At 40.2% G+C, this 13,037-nt stretch overlaps 1 protein-coding gene across 3 annotated transcripts in view; it reads right to left on the bottom strand.

The window, feature by feature from the left end:
- LOC126403100 (thymocyte selection-associated high mobility group box protein TOX-like) overlaps nucleotides 1–13,037 on the bottom strand; it is a 101,681-nt gene that overhangs the window by 24,420 nt on the left and 64,224 nt on the right. For all 3 annotated transcript variants that reach the window (XM_050065555.1, XM_050065556.1, XM_050065557.1), the window contains one exon: nucleotides 6,559–6,831. In XM_050065555.1, the coding sequence (XP_049921512.1) occupies nucleotides 6,559–6,831 (273 nt within the window). The remainder of the gene's footprint in view (nucleotides 1–6,558; nucleotides 6,832–13,037) is intronic.

Raw genomic sequence — 13,037 nt, 5'->3', positions numbered from 1 at the left:
GATTAATCAACTAATAGTCCTGATGATCGCCGACTCTTCACCCCGTTGTCCTCTCGCATGTCATCACGTTCTCCTTCGGAGCGTCAATCGCCCATAACTAATGTGACAACATGAGATATTGTTTTCCAGATGTATTTTGATCACCACTGAAATCTGTTTTTGCCATTCCTAATTGTTTACCCTTGTACAAGATGATCCCAGAAAGTCAGCTGTAACGCAATGTTCAAATCTCTGTGACCAAGCTGTTTTAAATATTCATTAGTCGTAACAGTCGCCTAAGGTTATTTGAATTAGTGCCATGAATATTCATGAACTGCAATGAATGTGCATTTGTTTTTAATGCTCAATCTGTTAATACTCCTCTTCATTATTTCACTGCGAAGCCCGCATAATAACCCGCACAAAACAAAGCTTTACTTTTTTAAAGCACATTTCTCTCTTTGGAAGCCTATTTGTTTCGGTTTAAATGAAACGGGAGTGCCCTACCAATTATCTCGCTGTCATTTCTCTTGACAACTACAAGACACATTGTTCACCCCTGTTGTGGAGTGTAGCACTGAAGGGCATCTGTCTTTTGTGAAATGAAAAGCCGCAACAGAAAACATTTCTACTGTTACAAAAAGTGATTTATCTGGGAACGTCACCGAGATGTCATATCTATCCCAGTGAAAGGCAGCAGAGCAAGCGGGTCATATGAGATATGTCTAAAACCTACAGTGGAAAAAAAAAGATTGCTGTTTCAATTTAAAAAACACAAGTAATCCAGCTGCACTGAGCATGTGGAGTCAAATCAAGCTGCAATTTCTCAGTGACAGTCTTTTCTTTTAGATAAAGTTTATTTTAAGGCAGTTCTCATTAGATCGTGTGTGCACTGTACACACTGTGAACACTTTCTTTATATTCACCCCTTTGCTTTAAGTGCGTTTTCATTTCCATATATTATATCAACATATTTGTCTGGATATTGCTGTCTAAGATGTTTGTGTACAGTGTGGATAGGCTTACTCTGATCTTTTTAATGGCTTGATTGGGCCTCTATCTAACTATCCCTGTGCTGTCAATAAACACAGCTGTCAGTATAGTTTTTATGTCACTGCATTAAAATAGTTACGGCCTTTTCCCCCGCTGTCTATGTCCTAAATGCCAAGTGATGCAAAATAAATTTACTTTCACAGATTAAATGAAGTCAAGCTCACATAACCTTGTAGCAATCAGTGACTCTGACAAAGACTGATCCTGCAAATAAAGGCAGAGCAAACACACTGTACTGATGCACTGTGCACGACTGCACAGACATGTACTGATACACTGGGTATTTCTGCATCATACTTTTTAATAGAGGCCTGGTTGAGGTAAGTTTTCCAAACTTAAAGCTTCATGAATCAATATTTTCCATATTAGGAATGACTGAGTTATCACCTAACTATAGCTTTTAAGCCTCTTTTAGCTTATTGTTTTGGTTTTATGTCCTGACAGCGGTGTAGTGCTGCTGGAGCAAACCAGAACGATGCTTTGCCACTTTTTCTTTTCAAGTGACGAAGTATAATATTTGAAATTCACATAAGCCATTTAAAATTCATACAATTTTAAGCGCTCAAGGATCCAATAATCACTAAAGCACATGGCATGCAAGAGAGACAATAAAAATAAATGAATTGTTCAAAGTGTCCTCAACGTTTGAGGTGTGCCAATTGATTCACGTCAACTCATGCATTGAGCAACATGCAAGAAAACATTCAACCTTAAAAGTTGGTACTAGGTGCTAGCAGTAACCTTTAAGTGGTACAGCAAATTAAATATTTTTTTCTCAGTCTAGTAACTAGAAAAAATAAAAAGGTGACATAACATCTCTCATTTTAGAGTTATAGTTGACAGCGTACGTTAACTTGCCACTGTAGGAATATAGGGTGTAAATAACCTTCGAATTGCGCGACAACTTAACTGTGTACACATGCGTGAGTCATCGGCGTACTCTGGGACTTACACAAATAGCACTACACCCCTGTATCCTGATATTTCTTGGTACTATCTAAACCTGTTGTAAACCACAGTTCCAGTCGTTAAAAAAACAACTATGACAATTCAAATGTATCGTACATGCTCAGCACAAACGGCAGACAAACAAAGTTAGAAACCACCCAGGGAAGTCAAACATCTAGCTGTCAAAGACCCAGATATTTTCCTCAGGTGCACCAGAGCTAAAGGACAGTGAATGTTACACATATTTCCATCAAGTGGCCACCAACATGACTCTAAATGAATGCTAAAGTTGCTCCAATTTCAATTTTATATAATGGTATCATGTCAGGGCAGTGTGTCTGCCATCCAGCTGTGGAGTTCTTTTAATTTTAATGCAGCCTTAAAAATACATAGCTAAAGCTGCATCTTCAGCTGACAAATTATTCATGGCATCAACACCTGCTTGTCACTATGCATTTTCGGACCAGAGGAACATTTTCATAGTTCCAAGAATCCCCCTTACTGCACCGTAAGAACGAGGAACAGTCATAGCTCTAACAATGACGTTTTTTTTTTTTTTTAGCTTCTACTTCAGAGTGGTTACTCCTACAGAAGAAGAAGCGAAACTATGACTGACTTAAGTGTATGCTGATTGGTTGAACATAGCCAATGAAGCCTTGGCAACCGCCATTTTTAAATACCCATTAGCCTTGTAAACAACAAACAATAAAAAACACAAAAGACTGGTCAAAAGAAAAAGCAATTGAAACAAAAGCAGACAAATGGACCAACAGTGACGTCAAGGCTTTACTGAATATCTATGCGATGCGATTTTTCAGCCGGCTTACAGTATGTCATTTTAGTGTTCCTATTGGAGGTGGAAATGCAAACAGAAAAAAGTCCTTGCAGGTATGTAGCTCTTTGGGGAGCTCTCCAATAGGCAGTTCCTCTCAGGAAGTCCCCAAAATTATTTGGTCCACCAATGTTATAAATCAACTGCTTTTCACACGTCCTGCCAAAAATATTAATGGAGCACCACATGTTTAAACTACAGTTTAACTAAGCAAACTTCCCATCGTCTGACTGAATGTGTGACATAAACTTGTAAAACTGGCAGCTGCTTTTTTGACGGCAGGGGCATTCCTCCTCCCTAACCAGCCTCATTACACCGGTAATGAGACAGGGGCTGGTGCTCTGTTTCAATATTTAAACGCGCCGGCGCCCCTCAAGGCTCCATGTTGGGCCCGTTCTGCAAACTCCTCCACGACCCCTCATTACCGTCTGCTGGTGAGTGTCCCTCCTCTTTTATTTTTTTTCAAAGCGGTAGATCTTGCTTGCATCTCCCCTCGGCCGTAGCCTCAGACAGACCTAAGCAATCAGGGGGCTTGTTGAACACAAGACCCCTGGATGCCACCTCCTCCCTGAGCGCCGGGGTGGCAGAAATGCTGACAGCTGAGGGTGAGACAGGGATTCTCCCTCTGCAATGAACATTCACACGAAAGCATGTTACATTTCGCAGTATCCAGTCATCCAAGACTTCGCCGTCTCTTCCTTGAGCTGACAGAGTAGGTCACTGATGTTGGGAGGAGTTAGGAGAATGTAAGAGCATTTGTGATTGACAGCTCTGTCTTTTATAATACCGTTGTTGATCCTTCTGCTTGTTGGAGTCCTTGTAAATGGAGCAGTTTCAAGTCTGAGAAACGGTTCAAAACTGGCAGTTAAGACTATTATGAACAACATGCGACTGCGGCAGAAAGGATCAAACCCCACACCTGAACAAAGTGCTGGCTCTGCCGGTTGAAAATAAAAATAGAAAACCTCAATGTACTTCAAATGTTCAAGCTCTGAAATTTGCCTAATACTCAATGCATGTATTTGACACCTGTTTTTTCCATCTGCTACACATCTTTTTGATTCAGCAGCTAATATTTCTGCTGCCTGTGGAGTCATAATTAGATGGAAAAGAGGAGGTTGTCAGACAGAATAAATTTTGCAGGAAAAAACAGGGCTCTTGCAGAGACATATGCTGTTCTGCATGCCAGAAATCATAAGATTATTATATAGTCAACTCTAAATGAGCAGAAATTACAGACTTAAAAGCTACCAGGACAAACTGATGCAAAATTGTGTGCGTACAGTATGCAGTATGAAGATGATGGTCAATCCAGTGCTCTCACTGCTGTAATGATTTAACTGTGTTTGCTGTAGGATCGATGTGCGCTGAAAAAGAGAATCCCAAAGCAGGGAGAAGTTTACAGAGCTTTAGCCTCGGGCTAAATGTTGTACAAAAACCAGCAACAACATCCCTTGAGATGAAGCGTATCTGTTGCTCCAGCTGAGCTTGTACTTGTAGGAGGTTTATATGTGCTCTGAAGGATAGCTTTTATTGAAGAGGAGTGTATCCTTAAGGTAACGCTGTTGACTTTTTATTTGCTTCTTCAGCAACGGTGAGAGAAGACTGGTGAACGATTAGCGCTTTGGTTTTCCAGCTATCTCCTCCAATTTCGTGGCTTTACCGAAAGGCTTCTGTTAACACAGTACAACAAAGGTACGGGCTCATCTCTTCATTTCCGACCCCGTTACAGTGAGAGCCTATTTCCATCCACCTTTATTGTTCTTTAAGCATTCAGCAGGCATAAATTTAATCTTCCTTATTATACCTTTATCAGTATGAAATTAAGGTTAATTGACTTTGTTGGGGAAACATCAAATGAAACATCCCTAATGGAACCAAAATGAAAATAACGTCATCTTCAATTGCTTTAAAATATTTCTCAATATACAGCCTACTTTCCTATTCCGCAGCCTCAGAAATAAGCTCCTCTTGTCCCAGGAGATAATAAATGAATTGAATCCCCCCCCCACTCCAACCCCCACCAACACCCCCCTTCCTCCCCTCCTTTTTCCTTATCGGTCATCTATTTTTCCAGAGTAAGCTATTACTTGCTGGGGTTGCTAGGCAACAAGAAATATTAATAGCGGCTATTATTAGCCAGGCTCTGCTAGAGTAGTACTAAAATGTGGAAGTGGGAAACATGAATGTGTTACATAAATCTCTGGACCTTTCACAGTGTGTGCAAGTCTCTGTTTGTGCAGTGATTTATTGCAATGACGGTTCATTTATGAGAAAAGGGGGTGTGAAATAAGAAAATGGAACATTACCCTGAAGGGCTATTTGAAAATAAATAATTGCAAAGGTGAAACAAAAGCTGTTTAAGAGGCAGGCACTCCCTCTCTGTTTCCTTGTAAAAGACTATTGGCCAAAAAAAGGGCTGCTTTGTTACATATACTGGTGCAATGGACATCAGCTTTATACATATACTGCACACATGCATCCAGAGGCACAGCTTATATGTCGTCATCTCCTCAAATCAACTCATCCAGATGATTGCATAGGTTTCGTCAAAGCAGCAAACGACACTAAAAAAGCAGATTGACTGAAAATGTCCCAGTCAACAACATCTTTCTACTGCACCCAGCATATTCACCACAGTAGCCAATGGATTGTGACCTAATCCTGAAGACTGGCTTTAATGGAGGCCTTAGCTACCACCCACGGGAAAAAAAATGAAGCTTGCAACTTACGCAGTTTGATTCTGAAAATCACATAAGACCTGATTAACGGAGGATAAATGCCACGGATGCTCACATTAAAGCATAAATATTCATGATGGAGGGCAGAAGAGAAAAAAGTAATATTTATGTCAGATGAAAGTATATAACGCTGAATAATTCACCACAGAGGCCATCTATAATTCATCTGGTTCGATCCTATGATTAAAGCATTTGAATGTGTTCGCCAGGGGTGTTTACATGTTCAGTCTGAAGCATGTTTAACACAAGAAAAAGTCCCTTTACTGGAGGGGGGAGCGGGGGTCCTCAGCATCCTTTTGAAAAGAAAAAACAGCTGACAAGGGATATCCCCCCCCTCTCCTCGTCAAGATTTTCTGTTCAAAACCTGCACCCCCCACCACCACCCTCCATCCCTTCCACTTCCTTTTTCGCTTTGCCGATCATAACGAATGAAAATGTGCAGCACCGAGTTTCTTGCTCCCTTTCTTGGCTCACTTTGAGGCAATGAAATCTTTGAGTTGTGCAGCTGAATGGATATTAAAGGAGCTGTGCCGCAAAGGTCTGGGTGTTAAGGAGGCAGCAGCGCTCTGTATTTATAAATGTTGCATGTATAGACTCTGGCCTTGCTCCGACTGCACTGTCTCAGCTTCCTCGGCCTCTAACCGGGCTAATTATCACTCTAATAGAAGAACGCTTTGCTATTATGAAAAAATAATCAGGGACTATTGAGAGCGGTACACAAGGAGAATTAGTCATTTCACCATTTCATTGCTGTTTATGTGAGTTTAAAGCTTCAGTAGAGTGTCGAAAGATCAATCATTTTTGGAAACGTTTTAAAAGACTGAACTTTACATGACACAAACGTGTGAAACCTTCAGAGAAAATGTTCTGCGTGCTGACTCGCTGGCTGACTTCCAGACCTCTGACCACAGAGACTAATAGCCTACCACAGCGCTTGACTTGCACGATCACAGAGGGCCGCAGCTAAAAGGGGACAGACAGACAAAAAAAAATAAATGTACTCACTGAGTGCATAGGCCCCGAGAGGAGGTGGGTGTCCTGACCCAGCATGTTGGACATCATGAGGGCGGGCAGCTCGGGGTAGGAGTAGGTGTTGAGCAGGCCGTTGTGAGGCAGGGAATGGAAGGGGTAACCTGACTCGTGCTCCATGAGGTGCAGCAGAGAGGGGTCGGCGTGGTTGGGGGGTGTGATGGGGGGGATCTCGTAGTCTTCATCCCCTGCTCCACCTCCTCCTCCGCCTCCTCCGCCGCTGCTGCCTCTGCCCTGACTGGAGTAGCTCTGGAAAGACAGAGACAAGATTCTTTTAGAAGAGGATGAAACTGCAATCGCAGCAACCTTTACTCATTTACATTTTTTTGCTTAAAGAAGGCAAGATGGTCTTTTCATAATACTGGGTTGTCTATGCAGTCATGTGTCTTTGTGATCATGCTGCGCTTTTGCTCAAGGGGTAGAAAACCTACAACTACCTGAATACACTGTGCCACATTGGACCAATAAACACTCATGCTAGTTGGAAACAGGATGTGAGCTTGGCTGTTTTTCCCACAGGAAACAATATGGCAGCCGGCTGGTTATTAAATAACTTAAATCAAAGTTAAATGGTACGCTAAAATATATTTCTAAAAACATTTTAGGTGAGAAACAAGCAATGGAGTAACAGAATCTTGGTTCATATTTGATCAGCACTGCTTAGTTTCACCGTTTGATCTTTACAGAATACAGGAAACAGTATGGCGCTCACTTCCTGTTCACAAATTCTTGTATTCCAGCCAAACTGAAATATGTTTCTGAAGACATCTTAGGCAAGAAATTTGCAAAAACAGTCACAAAATCGTGGTTTATATTTAATCAGCACTGCCTACTTTTACAATTTAAGTCTGGTCTGAGTTTGAGAGACAGAGAAAGACAGGGGCGGGTTTCTTTTTTGATTTGCATCTGGACTCTTTTTGTCTGTGGTGGGAAACAAAAATGCAGAAGTACAATCTGTAGTTCAATCACCAGCCCAGGAGCCTGCAAAAATCTGCAGGCTGATTTGAGCTGAGAGATGTGCAGAAATATCCAGGTGCAGTTCATTTAGACATACGACCCACACTGTCATGATACAATTCAGTGAGGTATCCCTTTAATTATCACGGCTGCTAAAGGATAATTTATTGCAACAAAGGAAAATACCAGGACTGGTCACACACAGACAGTTTCATATGTATGGGCAAAATAGAGTCTATAACCCACCTACTGTAATTTGCATATCTTTGGAACGTGGGAGGAAGCACGTGAACACAACATGAGAGCATGAGAACATTGTACCTGTGTCTCAAAACGACGCTGCATTTAGTTAGAGCGTAAACAAAATAAGAATCAACACTCGAATGCCTGAGAAAAAAACATGCCCACCAGACAACCTCACTGCCATGAAACATTCTCAGGGCAAACTGAAGTTCAGTAACAATGCCGGAGAGACACAGCTAACAAAGGATGTTCCAGAGTAATTAAAAAGCCTCATAATTGGCTTTTAAATGCACCTGTTGATTTTTGTTGTTCAGATGTGTGTGTTTGCAGCAGACACTGAGCCGTGGCAGTCAATTCAGGCTGTTTTGCTGGAAATAAAATAATTAGAAATGCAAATTGTTGCGCTTACAAAAGTGTAAAGAATTAATTCAACACAAACATACACAGCAAATTAATTAGAGTTAGACAACAACAGCTGCTGTACAGAATAATTTGCTTCAGAAATCTTGACAGCTTTAAAGCAACAAACTGTCAGCCTGCACGCCTTTAAAATACAGTTAATCAAATTCATTATGTGGAAAAACACCATTGACACTCACTTAGTGGTTATTTTATAATCCCGTAATTATAATGCCAATCATGTGTTTTTTTTAGAAATAGAAAAACTGGACTAAACAAACCCCACATTCCTAATTATGAAACCTATCCAATGTGTCCAAATGACCCACAGCAGGTAAAAAAAGGACAGATTTTATGGTACTAATAAGTTGACACATGAGCGGAGCCTGTGCTTGTCTTTTCCAGGGCCTATCTTGACATAATATTGCGCTGAGAAATATGGTTTTGTGCTCTCAAAAAGCATACTGAGGGTATTCACCAGGGAATGAAAAGCAATTTTGTCAGAGGCAATCTGATGCCAACTCCCCTTTATAATGACTGAAGAAAATTAATCATCACAAATAATATTCCAGTGTCAGCCATTCAAGAGCTTTTTAATAGAATTTTTATTATTCATGTCTCGTGGTACACATCAACTAGTCCGTTCTGCAACATTTCAGAAATCAATTCAATATCATCTTCGTGTAGGCTGTCATCTCGCCTGCCAGTGCAGCAATTCATCTTGCAAACAAATACTTTTAGCAAACAAATGGCAAGAAGCGTCGAGGAACAGCTACAATGTCCCCACTAGCAGAGCTGGTGCTTGAAGATAGGATAAAAGTCTCATAATGTGCACTATCATTAGGGAGAAAATAATAATAATAAAAGGGAGTATGTTTACTATCAGGGGGTGATGTGCTGTTTTCTCTTCCCATAACACTCACTCTTGGTGCTTGCTCAGAAATATTATCACTGACAATTCCTTTTCCCACGATAAAGGTTTTGCAAATGTGTCTCCGTCGTCTGACATTTATTCTTGTTGTCATATGTTATTATTGTTAACAAGCATATGCGCTAGGTTTAATTCAGTAAACAAATAAAAACAAATCTCACTGGTTTGTGCTTCTGTGACAAAAATGCCACAAATTTGCTCTTTCAGCTTCTCAAATGTGTTTGTGGCTTTTCTATGATAATAAACTGAATATCTTTGTGTTTTTAAACAAAACAAGATATTTGCAGATGTGGGCTCTTTCTTACTATTTTATAAAGTGAGAGATTAATCAATTAATTGAGAGAATAATCAGCAGATTTAATGAATTATCACATGTCTGTCCTCCAGTCTGAATGAAAAAATACGTGGTCATAACAACACATATGAGCATTTCTGTCCTGGCACAGCATTGCAAGAATTATTCATGTGACTGCCGTCTTATCTTCCAGCACTACGGAGAAGGTTTGATTAGGCTTAGAAGAAATAAGTTGACTAGTTGAAAACGATGTCAATACGGACAGTTAAAGAATTGCATACTAATACACTGTGGTTTCTTATTTTTACAGTTAATGTCACTAATTATCTGATGTGCACAGATTAATACTGCTGCAGTTGAAATACTGAGTCCCTTTACAATCCTGTTTAAATATGTGATCTGCATATACATGTGCTAGTGATTCATTGTTTTTCAAATAGGCTATAGAGGTCCTTTTCCTTAACAAAAGGCAAATTTACATCTTTAATTTGAAGGAGTACATTGATTGAAAGGAACAAAACAGGGGGAATTTGTAGGTACCCATGGAACTTTTTTTAAATTCAGATATCTTGAGATTAGAGTACAAGGGACCCCTTTTTCTGTGGTATTATTCCCTCGACTTGGTTAGCATTGTCACCTCACAGGAAGAGAGTTCCTGATTCAAACCCAGGGGTGGGGAAGGCCTTCTGTGCAGAGTTTGCATGTTCTCTCTGTGTCAGTGTGGGTTTTTGTCTGGGTACTCCGGCTTCCTCCCACGGTCCAAACACATGCACGTTAGGCCAATTGGTGACTCTAAATTGGCCGTAGGTGTGAATGTGAGCATGCCTGGTTGTCTCTATGTGTCAGCCCTGTGATAGTCTGGCGGCCTGTCCAGGGTGTACCCCAACTCTTGCCCAGCTGGGATAGGCTCCAGCCCCCCTAGCCCCCCCAAAACAGAATGAGCAGTTACAGAAAATAAATGAATCAATGTTCCCTCGCTAAAATTTAGCATAAACTTGGACCTTAATTTGGCCTCCTTACCAACAAGCTATGCTGACATGGTTGGTACCAATGGATGCCTTAGGTTGTCTAGTTTCACAAAATACTACTACCTTCACTCACTTAAAAAAAATGCGGGCGCCACAGCTTCTTAAAGACAGTAATTAATCCTGAGTTTATGTGTTAATTGATCATTTATCTCTTGTTATATGCCAGATATATATCAATAAATAAATAAATCAGAGTATTTTTTTTACATCAAAATCCCTAACTTTTCTCTTTCTTTAAATGGGTATAAAATGTTTGACTCATCCTGCACCCAGGGGCATTTACAAAAGTTTACTCTCTTGACTCTTTGGACGACTAGCTTGCCACACTCGCCATATAAAACCACACTTCACTGTTTGTTGGTTGTAGCTAACAGAGCAACATGGAGTGAGTTAGGAAGAGATGTGTGTCAGATATCAGTAAGCAAAGTCCTTGTTTTCATTTTCAAAACAATGTGACTGAGGTCTAATTTATTCATCTCTTCCTCATCCTCCTCCTGATCTAACAGTGAGGGAGGTGTGCGTGTGCGTGTGCGTGTGCGTGTGCTCAGCAGGCTGCTCAGGACTGGACTTCACTGTAGCTCTGCATCACGTTAAACACTAAGCCCGCCCGCTTTTTAGCGGTGCAATCAAATGCGAAGGAAGGGATTTAAATCTCTCTTGTAACTCTACACTGATCAAATACTTTCACTGGGAAATACGTCACAGCACAGAAGCTAAAGATGCTCTAACTTCTGTCTGACGGGGACTTTAAGAGGCTGGAATCGGAGAATTTTGACTTTTTTCTTCTTAAAAAATTGTCAAACTAATTATTTGATCATCACATTACTTTGTGATTAATTTAATAACTTACAGCTAATATCAACTGATTTATTAATGTCACAGCTCTACTCTAAATACTCATATGCACATACAGGATAGGCACTACTTGGGGATAAAGGGCTTGTAAGCTCGACTGTGGGGTACAACCCTTTCTAATCGCTGTAAAGAGAAATAAAAGACGAGCAGAGGCTTGTTTGGCGAGAATGAGTAATTTAACACGTTGATGTATGTACCCAGATTTAAATGCAGTCAGAGGCTATTTTTACGACCGTGCCTTCCATCGCTTTGGTGATTTTTTTTTTCTTTACAGCTTCTTATGATGCCCTTGGAGATAAGACACAGGACAAGGACATCACAAGTTTAATATTTTCAAACATAGATAAATAATTCATAAATATACTGTCTTTCAGGACATGGAGGAGAGTGGATAAAAGAGAGAGGGGTCAAAAAAAAAAAAAACGCCAAATGTTGATTCAGCCTTCTCTCTCTCTCTCTGACCTTCACCCCCCTCACTCCCTCCTAGAGGTGAAATTTAAGCAAATCTGTCATTTTTCTTGACAAGGACGTCACTACTTTGGACCTTTGAAGAATCTACAAATCAATTCTTTCCTTATTTTCTCTCTGTAACTTCAACACCACAGCTCCTTTTGTACATCAGTTGCGATTCAACATCAAAACACCATATTGCTTTAACATAGTTTATAGATGTGAGATGTTGCTCCAAGGCACACTGACTATCATCACACATAAAGCAGACCCTGGTTCTTTGAAAAAAAAAAAAATGGAGAGAGATGATTCAGCCCATGGGAACAGAGTTGAGTTTCTATCTATGGAAGATCCAGACTGACAAAATGTATATGACTTGTGATGTTTTACAATGAGATCACTTAAACACAAACAAACATTCAAAACTGGGCTGAAGAAGAATCTGAAGGATGCTTTTAACTATACCCACTGTTTGCTCTGAACCTTGGATACAATTATTTACATTAGCAGCGTTAAATCAATAAAGCATTGAGGTGAAACGATTGACTTTCAGTCCTTCTTAACTTACTCCAACACCTAATAAAGGCTGCATAGTTCCTTTTTTTTTATTACTTTGAAATTATCTGATTTATTTGGTAAATGAACTGCATTTTATTAGAACAAACCTTTGCTTTTCCTTACCTCTGTCATATAAGTAATGGTACAAGGTTGGATGTTCAACGTGGCCAAAAATTCAAATAATGAGGCAATTGTATGTAAAAGAGATTTTTTTCTACTTTTGGGACAAGCTGATGTCAGATTGCGACAGATTCCTTCATTTGGTCATCTGCTCCGGGCGCGCTACTGCAAGTGTTTACCTCACATAAAATAATGGACTTAGCTACCGTGATGTCACCCTTTGGTTTTGTGGATGAGTTTGGCATTTTGGCTGTGGCCATCTTGATTTTTTGGAGCCAGAAGTGACAAAATTTGGACGAAAAGATGGACCTGTGGAGGAACAAGGGGTGGATCTGACTCATAGACTGTGTTGACGCCTTGCAAACAGCCTGTCACTCAAAGCGGCTCCGCCCAAAAATTAACCCCCTGTCCAGTTGTCATGAATGTTTAAGTTAGCTTTAGAGACCAAAACTGCTTTTTGTACCAGGCTGCCATGAAAAATAAAGGCATTTCAATTTTTGCACAAACCCTACAGTGTGCCTTGGATTGTTTTTGAAGGAGACTTGCATTTTATATTTTTTGATTGAGAGTACACTTTACTTATGCAAGGAGCCCTTCACAAGATGGAATAAACACAGTA

The sequence above is a fragment of the Epinephelus moara genome, chromosome 16 (genome assembly GCF_006386435.1).
Source record: "Epinephelus moara isolate mb chromosome 16, YSFRI_EMoa_1.0, whole genome shotgun sequence".
In the NCBI taxonomy this organism is placed as follows: domain Eukaryota; kingdom Metazoa; phylum Chordata; class Actinopteri; order Perciformes; family Serranidae; genus Epinephelus; species Epinephelus moara.
Note: the sequence above shows the minus strand (reverse complement) of the source record. Positions and strands in the feature narration are given on the sequence as shown.